Source organism: Halichoerus grypus, chromosome 5 (assembly GCF_964656455.1).
Source record: "Halichoerus grypus chromosome 5, mHalGry1.hap1.1, whole genome shotgun sequence".
NCBI classification, from domain to species: domain Eukaryota; kingdom Metazoa; phylum Chordata; class Mammalia; order Carnivora; family Phocidae; genus Halichoerus; species Halichoerus grypus.
This window is the reverse complement of record NC_135716.1, coordinates 111,876,237-111,903,928: the sequence shown is the minus strand read 5'-3', so window position 1 is coordinate 111,903,928 and position 27,692 is coordinate 111,876,237. Positions and strand designations below refer to the sequence as shown.

General features: G+C 37.6%; 1 protein-coding gene across 5 annotated transcripts in view; it reads left to right on the top strand.

The window, feature by feature from the left end:
• BTBD8 (BTB domain containing 8) overlaps positions 1–27,692 on the top strand; it is a 102,221-nt gene that overhangs the window by 45,484 nt on the left and 29,045 nt on the right. For 4 of the 5 annotated variants that reach the window (XM_078072762.1, XM_078072761.1, XM_078072764.1 and 1 more), the window contains 3 exons: positions 3,819–3,908; positions 17,362–17,442; positions 18,665–18,761. In XM_078072762.1, the coding sequence (XP_077928888.1) occupies positions 3,819–3,908; positions 17,362–17,442; positions 18,665–18,761 (268 nt within the window). The remainder of the gene's footprint in view (positions 1–3,818; positions 3,909–17,361; positions 17,443–18,664; positions 18,762–27,692) is intronic. The other variant, XM_078072763.1, reaches the window with a different exon arrangement.

The following is a 27,692-nucleotide window of genomic DNA, read 5'->3' as shown; positions in this document are numbered from 1 at the left end:
TTACTGTTACAGTGTCTCACTCCATCCATGTAGTTGCAAATGGTAAGATGTCATTCCTTTTATATATATTATAAATATATCGCTTCTTTATCCACTCATCATCTATCAGTGAAAACTTGGGCTGCTTCCATAATTTGGCTATTGTAGATAATACTGCTGTAAACATTGGGGTGCCTGTATCCCTTTGAATTAGTATTTCTGTATTCCTGGGTAAATACCTACTAGAGTAATTGCTGGATTGTAAGGTAGTCCTATTTTTAACTTTTTGAGCAACCTCCATATTATTTTCCACAATGGCTGTACCAGCTTGTATTCCCATCAACAGTGCATGAGGTTCTTTTTCTGCATATCCTTGCTGACACTTGTTGTTTCTCATGTTTTTTATTTTAGCCATTCTGGCAAGTGTGAGGTGATATATCATGGTGGTTTTGATTTGTATTTCCCTGCTAATGAGTGCTGTTGAGCATCTTTTCATGTATCTGTTGGCCATCTATATATCTTCTTTGTAGAAATGTCTGTTCATGTCTTCTGTTCATTTTTAACTTGGATTGTTTGCTTTTTTGGTGTTGAATTGTATAAGTTCTTTACATATTTTGGATACTGTTTGTTGGATATGTCATTTGCAAATATCTTCTCCCATTCCATAGGTTGTCTTTTAGTTTTGTTGATTGTTTCCTTTGCTGTGCACAAGAATTTTATCTTGATGTAGTCCCAATAGTTTATTTTTGCTTTTGTTTCTCTTGCCTTAGGAAAGAAACATATATAGAAAAATGTAGCTATGTCCAATGTCAGAATAATTAACTGCCTGTGCTCTCTTCTAGGATTTTTATGGTCTCAGGTGTCACATTTAGGTCCTTAATCCATTTTTTTTATTTTAATTTTTTTAATTTTATTTTATTATGTTATGTTAATCACCATACATTACGTCATTAGTTTTTGATGTAGTGTTCCATGATTCATTGTTTGCGTGTAACACCCAGTGCTCCATGCAATACGTGCCCTCCTTAATACCCATCACTGGGCTAACCCATCCCCCCCACCCCCCTCCCCTCTAGAACCCTCAGTTTGTTTCTCAGAGTCCATAGTCTCTCATGGTTCATCTCCCCCTCCGATTCCCCCCCTTCATTTTTCCCTTCCTACTATCTTCTTCTTTTTTTTTTTTTTTTTTTTAACATATAATGTATTTGGGGTGGCTGGGTGATAGACATTGGGGAGGGTCCTTAATACATTTTGAGTTTATTTTTGTGTATGGTGTGAGAAAGTGGTCCAGTTTCATTCTTTTGCTTGTAGCTGTCCCATTTCCCCAACACCATTTGTTGAAGAGACTCTTTTTGAAAATTAATCCTTGTCCACATTAATCATGGGTTTATCTCTAGGTTCTCTATCCTGTTACATTGATCTATTTGTCTATTTTTTGCCAGTACCATACTGTTTTGATTACTACAGCTTTATAGTATATCTTGAAATCTGGGATTATGATATCTCCAGTTTTGTTCTTTTTCAGAATTGCTTTGTCTATTTGGGGTCTTTTGTGGTTCCATACACATTTAAGATTATTTGCTTGAATTTAGTGAAAAATGCTGTTGGTATTTTGATAGGGATTGCATTAAATCTGTAGATTGTTTTGGGGAGTATAGACATTTTAAGAATATTTTTCCTTCCAATCCATGAGCATGGAGAATCTTTCCATTTGTTTCCATTGTCTTCATTTTCTGTTATCAGTGTTTTATAGTTTTCAGAGTACAGGTCTTTAACCTCTTTGGTTAGGTTCATTTCTAGGTATCTTATTATTTTTGCTACAATTATAAATGGGATTGTTTTCTTATTTCTCTTTCTGATACTTCATTGTGTATAGAAATGCATTGAATTTCTGTATATTGATTATATGTCCTGTGATCTTACTGAATTCATTTATCAGTTCTAGTAGGTTTTTGGCAGAGTCTTTAGGGTTTGCTATATATAGTACGTCATCTGCAAATAGTGACGGTTTTACTTATTCCTCATTAATACAGATGGCTTTTATTTCTTTTTCTTGTCTGATTGCTGTGGCTAGGACTTCCAGTACTATGTTGAATAAAAGTGGTGAGAGTGGGATCCTTGTCTTGTTCCTGACCTTAGGGGAAAGCTCTCAGGTTTTCACCATTGAGTATGATGAAGGCTGTGTGTTTTTTATATATGGCCCTTATGTTGAGGTATGTTCTCTCTAAACCTACTCTCTTGAGGGTTTTTATCATGAATGGATGTTTTACTTTGTCAAATGCTTTTTTTGCATCTATTGAAATGATTATATGGTTTTTATCCTTTCTTGTGTTGATGTGATATATCGCTTTGATTGATTTGCAGTTACTGAACCACCCTTCCATTTGCATCTCAGTAATAAATCCCACTTGATCATGATGAATGATTTTTTTTTTTAATGTATTGTTGAATCTGGTTTGCTAATATTTTGTTAAGGAAGGTTTTTTGCATCTGCGTTCATCAGAGATATTGGCAATTGCCTCAATGGAAAAAGTTACCTAAAATACTTGGGTCAGCGTTTTTGTCTTCTCTCTTATAATTTGTCTCAAAGTCTACCAGGATGGTACCTTTCTGATACCTTCAAATCATTCTTGCTTTCTTAAAAAAATCTCTATATATTTATGTGTATGTCTATATGTATCTCCCTTTTTTCCCTAGCTATTTTCAGGAGTGTTGGTCTGAGACAACCTAGTAAGCCATTGCCAGAAGCATATTTTTCTTCTCCTTGTCCCTCTCCATTCTTCCATACCATTCTCCACTAGAATATAACGTTGTTCTGTGTATCTCATTTAGTGCTACTTAGAATAGTGCCTAGCACAAAATAGAAGTCAATAGATATTTGTTGAATTAAAGAATGAATGGACATTTTATGTGAGAAGATAGAATGGAAATTCAAAAGAAAATATCTTTCTTACCATTTCTTACATCTAAGAGCTGTTCTGTAGCACAATTGGGTAAGTTCTGAACTTGAACTCAGGACCTTTATGGTTCTAGTGTCTTTCTTATTACTACTCCCTTAAAATGTTAAATAACATCTTTTGTTCTTTATTTCTCCATTTGCAAATGATTTATTACTCTCTTACTCATGAAAATAGTTTCAATTGTTATTAAAGTTAAAGAGCTTTAAGGGGAAAAATAAAAAAGATAAGGACATTGGAATTAATGTTCTAATTAAGTAATCAAAATCTTTAGGTATATTGGGGTGCCTGGGTGGCTCAGTTGGTTAAGTGTCCAACTCTCGATTTCAGCTCACGTCATGATCTCAGGGTTGTGAGATCAAGCCCCATGTCAGGCTACCTGCTGGGTGTGGAACCTGCTTAAGATTCTCTTTCTTGGGGTGCCTGGGTGGCTCAGTCGTTGGGAGTCTGCCTTCGGCTCAGGTCATGATCCCAGGCTCCTGGGATCGAGCCCTGCATCGGGCTCTCTGCTTAGCAGGGAGCCTCCTTCTCCCTCTCCCACTCGCCCTGCTTGTGTTCCTTCTCTTGCTATGTCTCTCTCTGTCAAATAAATAAAATCTAAAAAAAAAACCCACAAAATTCTCTTTCTTCCTCCTCCTCCTCTCCCTCCACCTCCCATCCCACATATGCATGTGCTCTCTCTCTCTCTAAAAAACAAAACAAAAAAAATATTTAGGTATAAATATAGGTTTATAATTTTTATTATTATTATAATCCTACCAGTAAATACAAACAAGACAGATTATTATGTTATAAGAGTTAAAGTGAAGAATTTAATAAAAAATTATATTTTGCATAGTACATAAATGTTTACCTGTGTTTTTTCCCTCCCCTTCCCTTTAGAGCCATTTTAAGTGCCAGATCTAGTTATTTTGCTGCAATGCTGAGTGGCTGTTGGGCTGAAAGCTCCCAAGAGTACATTACTCTTCAAGGGTAAGCATAATTCTTACAGGGCAGCTTGACTGCAAATAATACTTCATACAAAGCATTCTTTATGAATCTGATTTCCCCATGTGTTCAGTGAAATGTTTCTCATGTTGTGGAATTCGTCAAAGTACATCTTCCGAAAATGAGAGATAGTACAAAGCATTTAGTAATAGAGATAATGTGTTAGTCTTCTCAGACTGCTATAACAAAATACCACTACTGGGTGGCTTAAACAACAGAAATTTATTTTCTCACAATTTGGCAAGATCAGAGCGCTAGCAAGATTTGTGTCTTGTGAGAGCTCTTACCTAGGGTTGCAGACAGCTGGTTCTTTGTATGTGCTTAATGGCCTTTCCTTAGTGCATGGGGGCATGGGGAGATGAAAAGAAGGGAGAGAGAGAACTCTCTGGTATATCTTCTATAAGGACCCTAATTTTATTTTATTTTTAATTTTTTTAAAGATTTTATTTATTTATTTGACTGAGAGAGAGAGCGCAAGTAGGCAGAGTGGCAGGCAGAGGGAGAGGGAGAAGCAGGCTTCCTGCTGAGCAGGGAGCCCGATACGGGGCTTGATCCCAGGACCCTGGGACCATGACCTGAGCCGAAGGCAGACGCTTAACAACTGAGCCACCCAGGCGCCCCAAGGACACTAATTTTAGCACATTAGGGCAGGGCCCCACCCTATTACTTCATTTAACCTTAATTCCTTATAAGCCCCATTTCTAAATATAGCCACATTGGAGGGTTAGGCCTCAGTATATCAATTTGGGTGGGTGGGGCTGTAAATATTCAGTCTGCAAAAGGTAGTTTCTTTTCTTTCTTTCCTTTTTTTTTTTTTTAAAAGAGTAATTTGGATAGATGTGGATTTCATTGACCTATCATAAGGCAATGGTGAATCTGCACAATTGGTGGCAGTTTATATAAACTGCCAAGATAGTTATTAAGAGATGAACTAGTACCTTAAATGAGAAAAAGAAACCTTTTTTGGTCACAGATGATCCCTTGAGAGTCTATAGTATGGGGGAGAGCTTTCTCAGTAGGAAAATTACCTGGGAGTTCTGAGGGAACCCCTCAGCCCTGCATCTTAGCCAGAGGTTTGGGTGTGGAATAGTGATAGTGGCAATTCCATGACAATGGATGCACAGAAAGTATTGATCAATTCCTACCATTTATTTGTCACCCTGGCTTTGATCTTGATTCTTGGTTGCAGTCACAATGGTTCTCTTCCTAACTAGAACAGATCTCCAAATGCCTATCATTTTGTAATTTCTCACTCTATAAAAAATGGAATTTTGAAACATTATTTATAAGAATATATAATGTGTTTTTATTTTGTCCTTTTTTTCATATTTTATTCATTTAGTAGAAATGAAATGCAAAAGGACTCAACCCCATTTTCTTCATACTAGGGCCTTTTGAAGATTATGTTTTAATTATACTACCGCAGTTTCAATACACATATTTCAGTGTATTTTGCAACCTGTCTTTTGGATGTATTTTCAGCAGCTGCCACCATTAGTGATTTCAATTATGTATCCATGGAATCATGTGGATGACCTTATTACAGTGTGTTTTTTAAAGAAAAAAAAAGACTAATGAAATAGTAATAGAGAGACAATAATGGAGGATGTAAAATGGCATATAACCACCAACTTTTTACTTGATATTGCTACTAAAATGAACTTCCTCTCTAACTAATTTGTCCTCCACATATATATGCAGGTTTGTTTTTCTTCTGTTTTTCCTGTCCTTCACTAATATAGCATTAAAACATTACATGAATTGCTTTGGTGATGTTAAAAAAAATAATATTTACATTTAAGTAACCCTGTTTCCCTATTTTTCCATCTGAGCTGCTCTTTTTTTTTTATTTAAACAAATTTTAATTGAGATGTAATTGTACATTGTATTCGTTTCAGGTGTACAACATAATGATTGGATTTTTGTATATATTACAAAATAATTATCACAATAAATGTACTTAATATCCATCATCTCACATAGTTATACATATTTTTCTTATGAGAATGTTTAAAATCTACTCTCTTAGCAACTTTCATATATACAATATAGTATTATTAACTGTAGTAACCATGCTATAAGTTATATCCCTAGGCTTTATTTGTCTTATAACTGGAAATTTGTACCTTTGAACACCTTTACCTTTCACCCACCCTCCTACCCCCTGCCTTTGGCAACCAGGTAGTTTCTGATTATGGAAGCTTTTATATGCCAAGCTAAAGAATGTATTATCCTGTGGGTAAAAGGAATGTGTAGATAAAGCAGTGAAATTTTATCATCACTATTGAAAAACAGTCTGAAAGATGTATATATCCTACTGATAAGATCTCTTTCTTTATGATGAATTTAAAATATCCACTGAATATAGAAAGAAGAATAGTGCTAGTAGAGGCCAGAGTCTACATTGGTGTAATTTTGGAAACTTGTCCAGGGACTGTGTTTCACATGTTTTAGACATCATTTTAAAGAACTGTCAATCCACTCTCATTAGAACTGAATTCAGAAATTCAGTTTTTTATTCTGAATTTTTAAATGCAGAAATTTAAATGGAGAGATAATACTAGTTTGACTCAAAATGCAACTTCTGACATTCATTAAAAATCACATGATTCTGTGTAGTGAGATAAAAGTCAAAAGAAAAGTATGATTATGGGATCTTATTCTACAGCAGGGGAAAGTAATTTATAGAAAGCTCATGTCTAGTTTTTTTTCCTGGAAGAAATCGTAGTCCCTTGTAGGTTTAGTGACAGTTTTTACTATCTGATACCCATTATGTAGCTCTTTCTTCCTTTCTCCAAATAGATTCTGTCCTCAGCAGTAATAATACCATATAGTTACACCATGTATTTTCTGGGCTTCTTCCACATTTACTATGCCCTTTATTTTTAGAATCAGTCTTTCAGAGAGCAGGGTATATTCATATATTGCAGATGAATAAAAACAAGATCAGTTAAGTTAAATATCTTCCTGGAGTCACCTGTTAAATAGGTGCCTGTACTGAATGTAAATCACATGGTTTTTGATACTTAACTCAGTGTCCATTCCACCACAGTCACTAAAGAATTTAGAACTTTCCCATTGGCATGGGAACTCTTGAGCTAGTGCAGACTGCTCTTCTACTCCACTGTTTAAATCAGTGATTTTCAAACTTTATCCCATAGGACCCTAAAGTTCTTGGTAGGTATGTTAGGGAACACATGGCATGAGATTGGGATCTGAGGGGAAATCTATATGGGAAGGGGCACTCCTTCAACCAGAGCTGCTCCACTTTTATCTGTTTTATATTGTTTAAGATGACCTCGGAGTTTAGCTATGGGAATAAAGGCAATCCTTAATCAGCCCTCGTGAGTGATCAGATTAAACATTCAAAACCCACAGGCTTTTAAAGATGAAGCCTATTTATTAAGAGGTCCGTAGACAAGAAAGAAATAGTATCATCAACTAGTGGTCTCTACTCCCTTACCTGTAATTTTCCATCCTTAATTATGATGGATATGATGGATAAATATCTCCTGTTATAATATGGCTTGACTACCACTGACCAACTTTAGTAACTTGCTCAAGGAAAAGCCAAATATAAGTAGCCAAACTTGTTTCAGAGTTGTATTTGGCTTTCCCTTGAACAAGCTACTAAAGTTGGTCAGTGGTAGTCATTCAGAGAAAGACAAATATCACATGATTTCACTTATATGTGGAATCCAAAAAACAAAACAAAAGAATAAACAAACAAAAAGCAGAAACAGACCCACAAATACAGAGAACTGATGGTTGCCAGAGTGGGAGGGCATGGGAGTGGGCAAAATGGTTAAAGAGGAGTGGGAGGTACAAGCTTCCAGTTATGGAATGAATAAGTCACAGGAATAAAAGGCATGGCATAGGGAATATAGTCAATGGTATTATTATTATTTTTTTTATTATTATGTTATGTTGATCACCATACATTACATCATTAGTTTTTGATGTAGTGTTCCATGATTCATTGTTTGCATATAACACCCAGTGCTCCATGCAGAACGTGCCCTCTTTAATACCCATCACCAGGCTAACCCATCCTCCCACCCTCCTCCCCTCTAGAACCCTCAGTTTGTTTTTCAGAGTCCATCATCTCTAATGGTTCATCTCCCCCTCCGATTTCCCCTCCTTCATTCTTCCCCTCCTGCTATCTTCTTTTTTTTTTTTTTTTTTTTTTTGCTGAGCAAAATAAGTCAATCAGAGAAAGACATGTATCATATGACTTCACTGATCTGAGGAATTCTTAATCTCAGGAAACAAACTGAGGGTTGCTGGAGTGGTGGGAGGTGGGAGGGATGGGGTGGCTGGTGATAGATATTGGGGAGGGTATGTGCTATGGTGAGCGCTGTGAATTGTGCAAGATCTGTACCTCTGAAACAAATAATACATTATATGTTAGTGGATGGTATTGTAATACTGTTGCACAGTGACAGATGGTACCTACACTTGAGGTAAGCACAGCATAACATACAGAGTTGCTGAATCATCGTGTTGTATTCTTGAAACTAATGTAATGTTTTGTGTCAACTATACAAAAAAAAAAAGTGGCATCCAAATAAAAAATACATTGTAGTAGTGCCAGCAATGATCAGGCTCACTCCCCTTACAGTATTTTCCCATCACTTCGGTTGTGGTGAGCAAGTCTGCTCCTTACTGGTTCATCTCACCTAGAGCTGCTAGATCCGCAGTGGAGGCTCACTCCTAATTCCCTTATTCACTTCCAGTGCTAGCACATTGGAAATAAGGATGCATTTCTTTTTGCCTCAACTGTTTTATCATGTTTGATAAAGCAAGGTTTTCTAACAGTAAAATGAAAGATACTGGGTTTTATATACATCCATTATTATTATCACATAATACGTTTGCTTTTTCCTCTTGTACCACATATCAATTTGTGTTCAAATTACCACCTAAAATGTTTATAGTATTGGGGTGCCTGGGTGGCTCAGTCGGTTGAGCGACTGCCTTCGACTCAGGTCATGATCCTGGAGTCCCAGGATTGAGTCCCACGTCGGGCTCCCTGCTCGGTGGGGAGTCTGCTTCTCCCTCCGACCCTCGCCCCTCTCGTGGTCTCTCTTTCTCACTCTCTCTCTCTCAAATAAATAAATAAATAAAATCTTTAAAAAAATGTTATTAGTATCATGGGATATAAAGCTGTAGGAAGGCTAAAGGGAATTTAGGAATTTTGAGGCTAAAAGGGATTTAGGAATTTTGCTTTTTAAAAATCACACCTTTTGGGGCATCTGGTGGCTCAGTCAGTGAGCAGCTGGCTCTTGGTTTCGGCTCAGGTCATGATCTGGTGGGTGTGAGATCAAGCCCCTCATCAGGCTTCCTGCTCAGCAGGGAATCTGCTTGAAGGATTCTTTTTCTTCCTCTCCTTCTGCCCCTCCCCCCACTTCACACACACACACACACACACACACACACACACACACACATATGCTCTGTCTCTGTCTCTCTAAAACAAATAAATAGGGGTGCCTGGGTGGCTCAGTTGGTTAAGCAACTGCCTTCGGCTCAGGTCATGATCTCAGGGTCCTGGGATCGAGCCCCGCATCGGGCTCCCTGCTCGGCAGGAAGCCTGCTTCTCCCTTTCCCACTCCCCCTGCTTGTGTTCCCTCTCTCACTGTCTGTCTCTGTGTCAAATAAATAAATAAAATCTTTAAAAAAAAAAAACACAAAAAAACAAATAAATAAAGCTTTAAAAAAGTAAATAAAAAATCACAACTCTTAGGAATTTTTATATTATAACAAAGTAATCTACAAAACAAATTCTTTCTTCACATTAGCTTATATTGTGAACCTGAGTAGATGTATCCATGGGTAATGTAGTGTAGTAGAAAGGTCATGGACTTTGGTGTCATTATAGGCAGTCCAACATCCAGTCCTAACTTGTTACATGACTTGAGGGACATTGCTTACCTTCCCTGAGTTTCCTGAGGTTACTGGAAGGGTTAAACGAGATAGTACTTGGTATGTAGTATATAGTGTTTATTAATATTTGTCTTTTGTTTTTTTCCTAGATTAGATTATTCTCATTTTCTAGAGAGAAATGGGTTCAGGTAAGGGCCATTACCAGTACCAGGACAACAATGCCTGCTTTGCTTGATCAGCAGCCCTTTTTGGAACTGTGCCATTGTTGTATGTCTGCAGGATGTTTTCTGCAGTAGATTAGAATGAAATCCTGTCTGTCCTTACAGAAAAGAATCACAGTGTTTTTAATGAGTTGGTAACTCATAGACATAATGCACGTGATATTTTTCAAGAGGGACAGCCTTCAATAAATTGAGGTAGGAATAGTAGAGTCCCCTAATCCTCGTTCTACCTATGCCCTGGTGTTAGGAGGTGGAAGGAAGTTCTCCAGTTTTGGTGGAAGAAGGGGGAAATTTTCGACATCCTGCACTAGAAATTGAACCATAGCCAATATTTCTGTAACTCCACATATTTACATTTTATGTAAATAGAAGTCTTTCAGTGGTGGTTTGGGGCTTTGGAGCATAAATTCGGATTTTCTCATCTCCCTTGGAGATTCCTGGGATTGCACTGAATTTTCAGGATGATCTTTTGAAATATAAATTAGATATATTTCTCTTCTGACTAAAATTGTTCAGTGCCTTCTTATCACAGAATTAAATCTTTACCACAACCTGTAAGACTCTATATGGTCTGGCCCCTCGGTTTTCTCCATACTATTCCACCTAAAGTTACTGTAGCCCAACTCTCCAGTTACCCTCTTTTATATTATCCTGTTGTGTTATTTTCATGGCACTTTTATTATTAAAATTGTCTTCTTTATGTATTTGTTTATATATTTACTGTCCATGTCCTACCTCTAGAATGTAAGCTTCTTGTATCCTCAAGGTCTAGAATAGAGCCTATCATTCGATAAATATTGAATGTGAATGAACTAACTTATAAATAAGTCCTTATGTTACTTTAGCCCACACACAAAGAATCCTTAAACTTTAGGAAGCACACATGAAGCACAGAGATTTTAGTGGATGAAATGCATGTTTATTCTCTGGTCTTAGAGCTCTGATAGATTTTTCTCCCTGAGTGTATGTAATGTTTTCATCTCCTAAAAGCTTTTATTCTGATTACATTTAAATGGGGATAGTGCTTTCAGTCTTTCCATTTAAATTGTGGGCTTTTGAAGTGATTTGTTGTTTTTCTAGGCCAGTTGATTATGTCATTATAAATACTTTTAGTAAAAATACAGATGACTTACAACACTGTAATGAGAATGCAGTTTAGTAAAACATCTGTAAAACTGCAGGAAAGTGGTTTCTTGTCATTTTTATAACTATCATATATATTGATATATAAGCTCAAATGTCTAGATTTTGCTATTTATTTTAATAAAACTACTTTTGTTTTTATTTAGTCATTATTATCTTTTACTTAAATATGTCAAGTCTTAAAAGAAACTATTATTTAAACATAAATGACCAATTCTCATTAACAATAAGAATGGCTCTTGAAATTTTGAAGGAAAGTGCATGGGATAGTATACATTGTAGTAATTATGCTAGTGTTCTAGATTAACAGACTACAGATAATGTGACATAATTATTCTGAGATCACATCTTCTCATATCCATAGTATATAAATAAGAATATGTAGAGATTTGACTTTTTTCCTAAGCATTAAAGATGTGGAGTTTTTGAATCAGCAGAAACCAGTACTTAGCCATAGTAGGGTCCAGTAAATGTGTATTAAATTAATTGAAAAATACTTTCATGAGTATTTTATAGTTTTCTGAGTATAGATTCTTTGCCTCTTTGGTTAGATTTCTTCCTGGGTATCTTATGGTTTTGGGTGCAATTGTAAATGGGATCGACTCCTTAATTTCTCTTTCTTCTGTCTTGTTGGTGTATAGGAATGTCACTGATTTCTGTGCATTGATTTTATATCCTGCCACTTTACTGAATTCCTGTATGAGTTCTAGCAGTTTTGGGGTGGACTCTTTTGGGTTTTTCACATAAAGTATCATATCATGTGCAAAGAGTGAGAGTTTGACTTCTTCTTTGCCAATTCGGATGCCTTTTATTTCTTTTTGTTGTCTGATTGCTGTGGCTAGGACTTCTAGTACTATGTTGAATAGCAGTGGTGATAGTGGACATCCCTGCTGTGTTCCTGACCTTAGGGGGAAAGCTCTCAGTTTTTCCCCATTGAGAACGATATTTGCTGTGGGTTTGTCATAGATGGCTTTTATGATATTGAGGTATGTACCCACTATCCCTATACTCTGAAGAGTTTTGATCAAGAAAGGATGCTGTACTTAGTCAAATGCTTTTTCTGCATCTATTGAGAGGATCATATGGTTCTTGTTCTTTCTTTTATTAATGTATTGTATCACATTGATTGAAATTGAGGAAGACACAAAGAAATGGAAAAACATTCCATGCTCATGGATTGGAAGAACAAATACTATGAAGATGTCAACACTACCTAGAGCAATCTACACATTTAATGCAATCCCTATCAAAATACCATCAACTTTTTTCAAAGAAATGGAACAAATAATCCTAAAATTTGTATGGAACCAGAAAAGACCCCGAATAGCCAGAGGAATGTTGAAAAAGAAAAGCAAAGCTGGTAGCATCACAATTCCAGACTTCAAGCTCTATTACAAAGCTGTCATCATCAAGACAGTATGGTACTGGTACAAAAACAGACACATAGATCAATGGAACAGAATAGAGAGCCCAGAAATGGACCCTCAACTCTATGGTCAACTAATCTTCAACAAAGCAGGAAAGAATGTCCAATGGAAAAAAGACAGTCTCTTCAACAAATGGTGTTGGGAAAATTGGACAGCCACATGCAGAAGAATGAAACTGGACCACTTCCTTACACCACACACAAAAATAGACTCAAAATGGTTGAAAGACCTGAATGTGAGATGGGAGTCCATCAAAATCCTAGAGGAGAACACAGGCAGCAACCTCTTCGACCTTAGGCACAGCAGCTTCTTCCTAGAAACATCGCCAAAGGCAAGGGAAGCAAGGGCAAAAATGAACTATTGGAACTTCATCAAGATAAAAAGCTTTTGCACAGCAAAAGAAACAGTCAACAAAACCAAAAGACAACCGACAGAATGGGAGAAGATATTTGCAAATGACCTATCAGATAAAGGGCTAGTATCCAAAATCTATAAAGAACTTATCAAACTCAACACCCAAAGTACAAATGATCCAATCAAGAAATGGGCAGAAGACATGAACAGACATTTTTCCAAAGAAGACATCCAAATGGCCCACAGACACATGAAAAAGTGCTCAACATCGCTCAGCATCAGGGAAATCCAAATCAAAACCTCAATGAGATACCACCTCACACCAGTCAGAAGGGCTAAAATTAACAAACGACAGATGTTGGCGGGGATGTGGAGAAAGGGGAACGCTCCTACACTGTTGGTGGGAATGCAAGCTGGTGCAGCCACTCTGGAAAACAGTATGGAGGTTCCTCAAAAAGTTGGAAATAGAGCTACCCTACAACCCAGCAATTGCACTACTGGGTATTTACCCCAAAGATACAAATGTAGGGATCCGAAGGGGTATGTGCACCCCGATGTTTATAGCAGCAATGTCCACAATAGCCAAACTATGGGAAGAGCCAAGATGTCCATCGACAGATGAATGGATAAAGAAGATGTGGTATATATATATACAATGGAATATTAAGCAGCCATCAAAAGGAATGAAATCTTGCCATTTGCAATGACGTGGATGGAACTGGAGGGTATTATGCTGAGCGAAATAAGTCAATCAGAGAAAGACATGTATCATATGGTCTCACTGATATGAGGAATTCTTAATCTCAGGAAACAAACCGAGGGTTGCTGGAGTGGTGGAGGTGGGAGGGATGAGGTGGCTGGGTGATAGACACTGGGGAGGGTAAGTGCTATGGTGAGTGCTGTGAATTGTGTAAGACTGTTGAATCACAGACCTGTACCTCTGAAACAAATAATATATGTTAAAAAAAAAAAAAAAAAAGAAGATAGTAGGAAGGGAAAAATGAAGGGGGGGAATTTGGAGGGGGAGGTGAACCATGAGAGACTATGGACTCTGAAAAACAAACAGGGTTCCAGAGGGGAGGGGGTGGGGGATGGGTTAGCCTGGTGATGGGTATTAAAGAGGGCACATACTGAATGGAGCACTGGGTGTTATACACAAACAATGAATCATGGAATGGAACACTACCTCAAAAACTAATGATGTAATGTATGGTGATTAACATAACATAATAAAATAAAATAAAAAAATAATTGAAAAATACTTGTATATTTTCAACTCAGTATTCCTCTGAAGGGTTAGGAAGATGCCATAAGTGCCTTAACAAGCCATTCATTAAACATTCTTCAAACGTTTATTGAGCATATGTTATTATAAGATAATAGAATCAAACACCTTTCTGAGTCCTACCCTGTGGGACTCCATTTCTTTTCTTCTTGCCTTCCTTCTTTCTTTTCTTTAGCAGATATTAGATACTGTGCTTAACAAAGTGTAGGAATCTTATCAGCGCTGATTCCACTGCAGAGCTCCAGTATTGTGTGGGGGAAGAAAATTCTCATCCTGGGGGATACTGAATCAATGCTGACATTCGGCTGCTACTAGAAATGCAAGGATAAATCTAAAATACAGCCTGCTCCAGCAGAACTCAGTCTAAAGGAGAAACAAATGTGTAAACAAAGATATTACAAATCAGTTTGATAAATGTGATAATGGAAATGTATAGTATAGTGTACTGCTTAAGAGCCTACACTTTGGAGTCAGTCAGCCTGGATTTAAATTATAGTGTATCACTAGCCATTTGGCCTTGGGCAAGTTACTTAATTTCAGTTTTTCATTTATAAAATAAGACTAATAATATCTGTTATTGAGTTATGATTTTTTTTTTTTTTTTAAGATTTTATTTATTTAAGAGAGAGAGAATGAAAGACAGAGAGCATGAGAGGGAGGAGGGTCGGAGGGAGAAGCAGACTCCCTGCTGAGCAGGGAGCCTGATGTGGGACTCGATCCCGGGACTCCCGAATCATGACCTGAGCCGAAGGCAGTCGCTTAACCAACTGAGCCACCCAGGCGCCCTTGAGTTATGATTAAATGAGCAAATGGCATTCAAAATACTTACTAGCTCAGTAACTGGCTCATAAGTGCTCAGTAAATGTTAGTTATTACTGTTTACCATTCAGTGATTTTTTTTCGGCCTTGGGGACATTAAAGAAACAATCAGAGATAAAGAGCCACATGTCTGGTGTCTGCAAGATGAAATAAGTAGAGAGGGAGAGCATTTTAAACAGTAAACAGATGTACTATGGCATAGATGTATAAAGAATTGTAAGTAGTTCAGGTATAGGAAATGAGTAGTTCATTTTTCTTGGAACAGCTTCTAGAGAGGGAGAACTAGAGGTAAGATGATCAAAGAACACTATATACCAAGCTAAGGAATTTGGACTTTTTTTCTATGGGCTATGGAGAATTGTTGAAGGGTTTTCACTTTAATAGCAGTGTGGGAAATGGGATATGAAGAGATTATTTCAGGTAGGAAACCAGCATGAGAGAGAAGATATAGTCATAGTACAGATGAGAGAAAATGAGGCTAATCCAGAGTAGTGAGAGGAGAAATAGACAGCAAAGGCTGAATTCAAGAAATTTTGAAGGTATAAGTGATGTGATATAATGAGGGAGAAGATTAAGATGAACCTCAGCCTCTTAGGTATGTAGATGATAATCTAGATGGTATTAGAGTTGGGGTGGGCAAATAATATACTTTATTCCTGATCAAAATAATATGAAAGAACTAGCAGATGAAGTAAGAAAACATTTCCTTTATTATTATTATTATTTTTAAGGATTTTATTTATTTTAGAATGTGTGTGCAAGCAGGGGGAGGGGCAGAGGGAAAGAGAGGGAGAGAATCTCAAGCAGACTTCCTGCTGAGCATAGAGTCCTATGCGGGCTCCCTCTCTTGACCCTGAGATCATGACCTGAGCCAAAATCAAGGGTCAATGCCCAGGCGCCCTAACATTTCCTTTATTATAGATAAAAACTGTTAAAGCAGTAAAATGTGTGTTAATGCAAGAACCAAAGTTTACTTGCTTACTATGTCCCTTCTGTGATAACCCACCCAAAAGAAAGTCTGAAATTGTATAGTAGATGCACTTCTTCCCAATCACCTCCTCATGCTTGTTCAGCAGAGAAGAAAGGAAAAAGGAAATATAGTTACCTCTCAATTTGAGTTCCTCCTGAACAATGACCAGTGATTGTTGCCCATGAACCAGATAATTCAGTCCCCTTTGCACAGAGGCAGAGGGTATGACAAGATGCAAGAAGCCCTATAACAGTACTATGAACAAAATAGGAATAGCAGAAAGAAGACTGAGCCTGGGGCACGGGGGTAGGTAGGGAAGAGGAAGGAGGCCGTGAATTCAGTTTGAGATCCAGTAGTCAGTAGGACATAAAAATTATCACTCCAGACTACTTCTTAAGTCATATCTTTACTTTTCATCTGTATAAAGAGGATGCTGGTCAAACTAGAGCAGCTGGATAGGTATTACACATTCAGAAATCTGTACAGCGTAACAAGAATCTTTCTAGTGTATAGAGTTGTTTATCTGAGGCTTTAAGAAGACCGGAGGCCATTTGTCAGTGATGCGGGGGAGAGGATTTCCTAATGAGCAAGAGATTGTATTGTGACCTCTCACATCCCTTCTAACTCTAAAAGTTAGTTACAGGGCTGCCTGGGTGGCTCAGTCGGTTAAACATCTGTCTTCACCTCAGGTCAAGATCTCAGGGTCCTGGGATTGAGACCCTTTTCAGGCTCCTTGCTCAGTGGGGAGTCTGCTTCTCCCTCTCCCTCTGCTGTTCCCCCGCTTGTGTTCTCTCACTCTCCCTGTCAAATAAATAAAATCTTTAAAAAATAAAAGTTCATTACAGAAGATGCTCAACAAGTACCAGTGATTTGATAACATACTAATAACATTTTATTACTTATATAAAAATCGATAGCTGCATTTATACTTAATTTTAAATTAATGGAATAACTGGATGTTATTTGAAGAATATATTCTTCAGATAAAAGTGAGATTAAAACTTTTCTTGGCTAGGGGCGCCTGGGTGGCTCGGTCGTTAAACGTCTGCCTTCGGCTCAGGTCATGATCCTGGGGTCCTGGGATTGAGCCCTGTATCAGGCTCCCTGTTCAGCAGGGAGTCTGCTTCTCCCTCTCCCACTCCCCCTGTTTGTGTTCCCTCTCTAGCTGTCTTTCTCTCTCTTTCAAATAAATAAATAAAATCTTTTAAAAAAACAAAAAACAAAAAAAACCCTTTATCTTGGCTAAAATTTTTTAGAAAATAGAATGTATCATTGATATCAGTTAAACCTTAATTATTTCTGGATTTGAATTAAGTTTTCTTTTATTTTTCAGTATAAACCATGTGGAAATGAATGTTATGATGAATTTTATATATGGAGGAACTTTGGACTTTCCAGACAAAGCTAATGTTGGGTATGTATTACTTTTTAGTGATTTTAAACATAAAAGTATTACTACTTTGTGGTTTCTGCTTTGTTGAGCTATGTTTTAAAGTACCAGTGAAGTAAAAGCTTCACTTTTATTATTTTGCCATATCTTGTGTGTTGGGAATATCTAAAAACAATGTCACCTTATTTAGAAGAAAAGATGATCTAGCAACTCACAGTGATAAGATTAAGAAAAGTATTTGACTCAAATTTTATTAGAAAAATCTTATATTTGTTTTAGAAAATAAATAACAGGTTTTTATAAAGTAAAATTGAATCTTTATCAAATTTCAAACAGTTCTCTTACTACTTTATTTTTAAATTTTAGGTTTACTCTCTTAAACAGTAAAAGAAAAGAAAAAGAAAAACCTTAAAATTACTTTAAGAATATAGGTATCTTAAAGACCAACAATGGTTATTAAGTACTCTTTAGTGAAATGCCATCTAAGTTGCTAAAATCATACCGGAAAGTGAAATCTACCTTGCTCTTCTAATTTTTTGGATGTCCTCTTCTTTTATTGCTGTTCTAATATCAAACAAATGAAAGCTGCTCTTTTAATTTAAATATTCATTGGTTCCTTTAATTACAAACTGAATAAACATGATTTTGGAGGGAAAGTGTCATGTCTCAGGGGATTAAGTACTGAAGTTTCCCCCTGGAAACCTATGTGAAATTCTATCATGCTCTCAACACTTGTCGGTTTCCTAAGTACCTAAAGTAAGTGTGGTGCTGGGAAATACTTGCCAAATGAAAGAAGCAATGGAAACTCTCAGAGTCATTGGATACTGTTTCCAATCTTAAGGTCATTTGTAGGGATTTTCAATATGATAAGCATCAATTAATTACCCTTCTCCTAAGTAAGTTTTTATTATACAAATTTGTTGCAAAGAGTTTTGTAACTTTTACAGCCTTTGAAACAGCATCCTGAACTTTGATATATATGTCACTGAAAATATGAGGGGAATTTGATTGAAACATCTCCAAATTTACTTCTTGTTATTCTCTACTAACCAAGTCATGTGAAAGTGCTTTCAGCTTTTGACCTTTGTCCTTTTTATTATTCATAAAGGATATCTATTATGTAGGGCAGAAAGTTAGAGTTAAAATAATTTAGATTATTTTTCTAGACAGACTATATATTATCAGGAAATTATTGTGTTATTCCTTGGTTTTCAAATTGGAGAATTAACATCTATTTTTATTTTAGTCAGATACTCAATATGGCTGATATGTATGGACTAGAAGGATTAAAAGAAGTAGCAATCTATATTTTAAGAAGAGATTACTGTAATTTCTTTCAGAAGGTAATTATTGAGTCTCAGAAATCTTGTACCCAATGCTTAAAGTCACCCATTATTACCTACTAGACTTTTAACTCTGATAGTGGATAGTGCTTTGAATCTTAAAACATTAAGTCAATTTAACTTATGGGAACTCTAACTTATGGGAAACAGCTCATATGGTATGTTTGCAAAAAACTAGAAATGAATTCAGTTCATTTAAGTAAAATAAAATCGACATGGGGTTTATTGAAAGGATATAGGAATATCCTTTATAATTCAAAGGTAGAATATACACCTGGGACTCAGTCAGGGTTTGGAATTAAGGAAGTCAGGGACCAAAGTTACCTTCTCCATTTATCAAAACACATTTATCACAAGTGTTTCATTGGTTCTTTTCCCTGAAAGTACACTCTTCCTTTCTGTGACTTCTCTTTATAGCATGTACTTGGGTGGAATATATTTCTCTCAGTCTCCTCAGGTGGAGTATGAATACTAACTTTTAACTTTAGTTTATGCAAACATAAATTTATTGTCTAAAGAAAGATCTCATACTATGCATTTGTACAGATGCCATTTTGTACATTATTCTTAGATTCTCCATTGTTTTAATTTACACTATGACTGATAGGTTATTTCTTATTTTCTAATTTATGCTTTTCTACATTTTCTAAATTTTCTACAGTGGTCATGTATTACTTTTTTAAGATTTTATTTATTTGAGAAGGGGAGAGAGAGAGAGAGAGAGCACGAGCACGGGGGAAGGGACAGGGAAGAGGGAGAAGCAGGCTCCCCACTGAGCAAGGAGCCTGAAGCAGGGCTTGATCCCAGGACCCTGGGAGCATGACCTGAGCCTAAGGCAGACAGTTAACCGACTGAGCCACCCGGGAGCCCCCATGTATTACTTTTATAATCAACAGAAAAATAAATCATAGAAGAATTGTTTTAATCAGCATTTCCTTCTTATTGGGTACTTGAGACAATAGTATGCATTGTATGAATTTTAATTAGGTAATTTGAATAATTTGAATAACATTTAAATTTAGATTTTTGTGTTAGGTAGGACTTTTCCTATCTCTACATAAGTAGTAGCTGAAGAAGTACCCCATGTACTAAAACAGAGCCATGAATAGTTGCATATAGCACCACCTCCACTATCACCCACTCAGGGTTTACTGAGAAACAGTTAAACTCCTCAGCTACCTTTAATCAGTCATTCATTCCAGTCTCTAGAAGTAAGGGACTAGAAGAAGGAGGGTGGTCCGTGGTGTCTTCAACTTTGTAGAAGGTGAAGGATTAAGGATTCTGATGAAAGATTTTCCTTCTCATTCATCTGCTTCCCCCATCTTCCCAGCCAAGTGAAAGTTAGGAGGGAGATATAAGCATATCCTGAATAAAGATTAAAGATAGAGGGTATCTGTAATGAGGAGATATGTCTTATCCCTCAGATGGACATATACCACATCTGTAAAACCAGCCCACTCTGGAGCTTCCATTAAAGAATAAGAGAAAACGGTAAGAGATTTCTTGGGAGAGTCTGGAATATGCCTGAGAAACCAGTGAGAGTATACTCAGATGTGGGGATTTCTAAAGGGAGAAGCCAGTACTAGCTTGGTTATTAGGGACAATAGCTATTGTCATATATAGAAGAAAGTATAGGGCATCTGCTCCACACCCCAGTTACACATGGTAGGCAGGGATCTTAGTGGTCTATGAAGATGAGAGGATGCTGGTACAGGGCCAAATGATGCTGTGTCCCACCTAGGGAAGCGCTGTGCATCATGAACCACTAAAAGAATCCTTATCCACTGAGAGGCTAGGGTGAAATTCAGTGTGCTCCTAAAAGAGTCATCAGCAAAGGCCATCAACATTTTAATTACAGCAAACTCAGTGACATCAACCTACTACCATGTTGTGTCTGGTTAGTTATATGGCCATCCGTGGCCCCATCTGTAGCCCTCTTCCACAAGAGTTAGACCCAGAAAATGGAGGAGCAGGAGACCAGACCATGTTCTCTATTTCCTATTCCAGATCTCCCCAACTGTAAATGTAGTCAGCGATGGGGGAGAGAAAGATGTAAGGTAAAATATAAGATAGGTGTTTAAACAGTACTGTGCTGAATTCCAATACCAAAAATAACCAGAAAATACTGGAATTTGCCTATAATATCATTAAGAGATGGAAAAAAAAGGAATTTGACACAGCATAGTTGTCAGCACTAATTGGGAAAAAAGTTTTATCTTATTATCTCCTCTGGGCTGAGACTCCTTAATAAACCAATTACATATAACATTTTTTTTTAAAAATCTCTTATGGATAGCCTTTGGACCATTGCCTCTAGTTTTTAATATGTTTATGAGTATGTATAGGTTTTTTTTTTAATTTTATTTTATTATGTTATGTTAGTCACCATACAGTACATCATTTGTTTTTGATGTAGTGTTCCATGATTCATTATTTGCGTATAACACCTAGTGCTCATTACAACACGTGCCCTCCTTAATACCTATCAGCAGGCTACCTGCTCCCCCTCTCCCCTCTGAAACCCTCAGATTGTTTCCTGGAGTCCATAGTCTCTCATGGTTCATCTACCCCTCTGATTCCCACCCCTTCCTTTTTCCCTTCCTTCTCCTAATGTCCTCCATGCTATTCCTTATGTTCCACAAATAAGTGAAACCGTATGATAATTGACTTTCTTTGCTTGACTATTTCACTTAGCATAATCTCCTCCAGTCCCATCCATGTTGATGTAAAAGTTGAGTATTCATCCTTTCTGATGGCTGTATATATGGACCACATCTTCTTTATCCATTCGTCTGCTGAAGGGCATCTCGGCTCTTTCCACAGTTAGGCTATTGCAGACATTGCTGCTATGAACATTGGGGTGCATATGGCCCTTCTTTTCACTACATCTGTGTCTTTGGGGTAAATACCTGGTAGAGTAATTGCTGGGTCATAGGGTAGCACTATTTTTAATTTTTTGAGGAACCTCCACACTGTTTTCCAAAGTGGCTGTACCAACTTGCATTCCCACCAACAGTGTAAGAGAGTTCCCCTTTCTCCACAACCTCTCCAACATCTGTTGTTTCTTGCCTTGTCAATTTTTGCCATTCTAATTGGTGTAAGGTGCTATCTCAACGTGGTTTTGATTTGAATTTCCCTGATGGCTAAACATGACAAACATTTTTTTATGTGTCTGTTAGCCATTCGTATGTCTTCTTTTGAGAAGTGTCTGTTCATGTCTTCTGCCCATTTTTTGACTTGATTATTTGTTTTTTGGGTGTTGAGTTTGAGAAGTTCTTTATAGATCTTGGATATCAGCCCTTTGTCTGCAGTGTCATTTGCAAAAATCTTCTCCCATTCTGTGGGTTGCCTCTTTGTTTTGTTGACTGTTTCCTTTGCTTTGCAGAAGCTTTTTATCTTGATGAAGTCCCAACAGTTCATTTTTGCTTTTATTTCACTTGCCTTTGGAGATGTATCTTGAGAAGTTGCTGTGGCCAATGTCAAAGAGGTTACTGCCTGTGTTCTCCTCTAGGATTTTGATGGATTCCTGTCTCACATTGAGGTCTTTCATCCATTTTGAGTTTATCTTTGTGTATGGTATAAGAGAATGGGTTGAGGTTCATTCTTCTGTATATAGTTGTCCAATTTTCCCAGCGCCATTTATTGAAGAGACTGTCTTTTTTCCATTGCATATTTTTTCCTGCTTTGTCGAAGATTATTTGACCATAGAGTTGAGGGTCCATATTTGGGCTCTCTATTCTGTTCCATTGGTCTATATGTCTGTTTTTGTGCCAGTACCATGTTGTCTTGGTGATCACAGCTTTGTAATATAGCTCGAAACCAGGCAACGTGATGCCTCCACCTTTGTTTTTCTTTTTCAACATTTCCTTGGCGATTCACTGTCTTTTCTGATTCCATACAAATTTTAGGATCATTTGTTCCAGCACTTTGAAAAATGTGATTGGAATTTTGATCGGGATGGCGTTGAAGGTATAGATTGCTCTGGGCAGCATAGACATTTTAACAATGTTTATTCTTCTGATCCACGAGCATGGAATGTTTTTCCATCTTTTTGTGTCTTCTTCATTTCTTTCATGAGTGTTCTGTAGTTCCTAGAGTATAGATCCTTTACCTCTTTGGTTAGGTTTATTCCGAGGTGTCTTATGGTTTTTGGTGCTATTGTAAATGGAATCGATTCTCTAATTTCTCTTTCTACAGTTACATTGTTAGTGTATAAGAAAGCAACTGATTTCTGTGCATTGATTTTGTATCCTGCCACACTACTGAATTGCTGTATGAGTTCTAGTAATTTGGGGGTGGAGTCTTTTGGGTTTTCCACATAAAGTATCATGTCATCTGCGAAAAGAGAGAGTTTGACTTCTTTGCCAATCTGAATACCTTTTATTTCTTTTTGTTGTCTGATTGCTGTTGCTAGGACTTCTAGTACTATATTGAACAATAGTGTGAGAGCGGGCATCCTTGTCATGTTCCTGATCTTAAGGGAAAGGCTCTCAGCTTTTCTCCATTGACGATGATATTCACTGTGGGTTTTTCATAGATGGATTTTATGAACTTGAGGAATGTTCCCTCTATCCCTATACTCTGAAGAGTTTTAATCAGGAAAGGATGTTGTATTTTGTCAGATGCTTTTTCTGCATCAATTGAGAGGACCATATGGTTCTTCTCTCTCCTCTTATTAATGTGTTCTTTCATGTTGATTGATTTGTGAATGTTGAACCACCCTTACATCCCGGGGATAAATCTCACTTGGTCATGGTGGATGATCCTTTTAATGTATTGTTGGATCCTATTAGCTAGGATTTTGTTGAGGATTTTGGAATCCATATTCATCAGGGATATCAGTCTGAAATTCTCCTTTTTGATGGGGTCTTTGCCTGGTTTGGGGATTAAGGTAATGCTGGCCTCATAGAATGAGTCTGGAAGCTTTCCTTCTGTTTCTGTTTTTTGAAACAGCTTCAGGAGAATAGGTATTATTTCTTCTTTGAATGTTTGGTAGAATTCCCCAGGGAATCCATCAGGCCCTGGACTCTTGTTTTTTGGGAGGTTTTTGATCACTGCTTCAATCTCGTTCCTGGTTATTGGCCTATTCAGGTTGTCAATTTCTTCCTGTTTCAGTCTTGGCAGCTTATAGGTTTCCAGGAAGGCCTCCATTTCATCCAGATTGCTCAGTTTATTGGCATATAGTTGTTGATAATAATTTCTAATAATTGTTTCTATTTCCTTGGTGTTAGTCGTGATCTCTCCCCTTTCATTCATAACTCTATTAATTTGGGTCCCCTCTCTTTTCTTTTGGGTAAGTCTGGCCAGTAGTTTATCGATCTTATTAATTCTTTCAAAGAACCAGCTTCTAGTTTCGTTGATCTACTACCATATTTCTGGTTTCTAATTCATTGATCTCTGCTCTAATCTTAATTATTTTTCTTCTAATGTGTGGCTTAGGCATCATTTGTTGCTTTTTCTCCAGTTCTTTAAGGTATAAAGTTAGTTGGTGAATTCGGGATTTTTCTGTTTTTTTTTTTTTGAGTGAGGCTTGGATGGCTATGTGTTTACTCCTTAGGACCGCCTTTGCAATATCCCATAGGTTTCGGACTGATGTATTTTCGTTCACATTGGTTTCCATGAATTGTTTAAGTTCTTCTTTGATTTCCTGGTTGACCCAAACATTCTTGAGCAGAGTGGTCTTTAGTTTCCAAGTGTTTGAATTTCTTCCAAATTTTTTCTTGTGATTGAGTTCCAGTTTTAAAGCATTATGGTCTGAGAATATGCAGTGAGTAATCTCAATCTTTTGGTATCGGTTGAGACCTGATTTGTGACCCAGTATGTAGTCTATTCTGGAGAAAGTTCCATGTGTGCTCGAGAAGAATGAGTATTCTGTTGTTTTAGTGTGGAATGTTCTGTATATATCTATGAGGTCCATCTGGTCCAGTGTTTCATTCAAAGCTCTTGTTTCTTTGTTGATTTTCTGCTTAGATGATCTGTCCATTGCTGAGAGTGGAGTATTGAGGTCTCCTATAACTAACGTATTATTATCAAAATGACTCTTTATTTTGGTTAACAGTTGGCTTATGTAGTTGGCTGCTCCCATGTTGGAGGCGTAGATATTTACAATTGTTAGATCTTCTTGTTGGGTAGACCCTTTAAGAATGATATAGTGTCCTTCTGTTTCTCTAACTGCAGTCTTTAGCTTAAAATCTAATTTGTCTGATATAAGAATTGCTACTCCAGCTTTCTTTTGAGGTCCGTTGTCATGGAAGATGGATCTCCATCCCTTCACTTTCAGTCTGGATGTATCTTTAGGTTCAAAATGAGTCTCTTGTAGACAGCATATGGGTGGGTCCTGTCTTTTTATACATTCTGCAACCCTGTGCCGTTTTATGGGAGCATTTAGACCATTCACGTTGAGAGTGATTATTGAAAGATATGAATTTATTGTCATCATATTGCCTGTGAAGTCTTTGTTTCTATAGATTGACTCTGTAAATTTCTGTTCTATATCACTCTTGGGGTCTTTCTCCTTTTATAGAACCCCCCTTAATATTTCTTACAGGGCCGGCTTAGTGGTCACATATCCTTTCAGTTTCTGCTGGTCTTGGAAGCTCTGCATCTCTCCATCCATTCTAAATGACAGCCTTGCCAGATAAAGTATTCTTGGCTGCATGTTCTTCTCATTTAGTACCCTGAATATATCTTGCCAGCTCTTTCTGGCTTGCCAGATCTCTGTGGATAGGTCTGACATTATTCTGATGTTCCTCCCTCTGTACGTAAGGAATCTCTTCCCCCTAACTACCCATAAGATGGTTTCCTTGGTTTTAAGATTTGCGAGTTTTACTATTACATGCCGGGGCATTGGCCTGTTTTCCTTGATCTTGGGAGGGGTCTTCTCTGCCTCTAGGACACAAATGTTTGTTTCATTCCCCAGATTAGGGAAGTTCTCAGGTACGATTTGTGCAAATATATCTTCTAGTCCTCTCTCTCTCTCCACCCCCTCAGGGATCCCAATAATTCTGACATTGGAACATTTCATGGTGTCACTTATTTCTCTAATTCTGTTTTCATGGATTTTTAGCTGTTTCTCCCAGTCCTCCTCTTTTTCCTTCTTTTCTATCAATTTGTCTTCTAGATCACTAATTCATTCTGCTGCCTCTTACCCTAGCTGTTAGAGTATCTAGATTAGATTGGATGTCATTGATAGCATTTTTAGGTTCTGCCAGTTCAGCTCTCATCTCTGCCCTTAGAGACTCTATATTGCCATTAATCGATTTCTCCATTCTATCTATCGTCTTTATAACTGTTACCCTGAAGTCCATTTCCGACATCTTGCTTATATCTGTATCCATTTGTAAATCTGTGGCAGAAGTCAAGTCTCTGAGTCTTTCCTATTTTGGGGGTTCCTCCTCCTAGTCATTCTGTTGAGGGATGGTTGAGGGAATGTACAGAGTCCAAATTATTGACCACAACCCAAGCAAGATGCACCTGTTTTATAGGGACCTTAGGGTTGTCAGCCTCTTGTTCTCCCAGCCTGTCTTCTAGGGGAGGAGCTAGTAACAGCTGCCGTGCTGTTACTCAGGCCACCCTGTTTGGGCAGAGTTGCCCTGCCCCTTGTCGGGGGGGGGGATGGGCTCAGTGAAAAACCAGTTTTTTGGGGTTTTTTTCTCTGGCGGCTTTCCCTGGTGGCTTTCTGCGTCTCTTCAGAGAGTCAGAGCAGAAGAGACCGTTTCCAACCCTCTGCCTCAGAACAGAGAGATCGCAGTCTGTTCTTTAGTGAGCTCTCCAGGCCACACTGTCTCTGTTTCTGTCTGTGCTGCTAAAAACTCCAGTGTCTTGGGTTGTGCGCCCCTCAGCAGGGCTCCCAGTCCTTGCCTCCAGGTCGGGGCTCGGGGTCACATCTCTGTCCTTTGTGCTTCTAAAACCACCGGCTGCCCCCAGTTCGCACGCAAGCCCTGCCACTCCAGGTTTCAGTCCAGGGGGCTGCCCTAAAGTCCTTTACCCACCCCTACTGGTCTGCGAGTCTGTGCCCAGTCCCCAGCGCAGGAGGCTATTGTGCACCAGTGGTGCAGGATCCCAGCAGCTCCCTCCCCCTTCTGTTAATCTTCCGATACCTGCCAGTGGAATCATGGCTTCCCGCTTCATACCTCAAAACCAACTGCCTGCGATATTTTGTTTGTAGAGATCCAAGTATATCTTCTTACATCTCAGGCTGATTTTGTGGGTGTTCAGAGTGGTCTGGTGGATACCCAGCTCAATTCCAGGACCAGTTGGAATAGGATCCCCTACTCCTCCGCCATCTTTTCCTCCCGTGGAGTATGTATAGTTATTGCAGCTTCTTGCATTTTACTTGCAGTAATTCACTTAATTTTAAAAACGCAAAGGGCATATTTGTTGACATTAAAACAAGAAAATGAAATTTTAAAAAGATTGTCAGTATACTTTGTTGAAAACTTATTTCATTTTATTGTGCTTCTTTTAATATCATCTGTATTATTGTGGTAACAGATATTTGTGACAATAATTTTTTATTTTATCACTTGATCTTTAAACTTTTTGCTTTACATAGTTTCTTGGCAGTGACTTAAATATAGTAAGCCTATTATAACATACTCCACAGTAATACAAATTTGGGTATAAAGTAATGGGTAACTGGCCCTGGAACTACTGACAAGCTTTAGTTATTTCATTAACTTCACAATTTTACATTTTACACAGTTAAAATTTTTAGACTTAATTTATAGAATTACAGTTAGCTTTACATTATATATTTTTTACCACCTCTTTTTTTTTTTAAGATTTATTTATTTACTTTAGAGAAAGCGAGAGAGAGCACTCTCTGGTGTGAGAGTGGGGGGAGGGGCAGAGGAAGAGAATCTTCAAGGAGACTCCCCACTGAGTGCGGAGCCCCACTTGGGGCTCTGTCCCACAATCCATGAGATCATG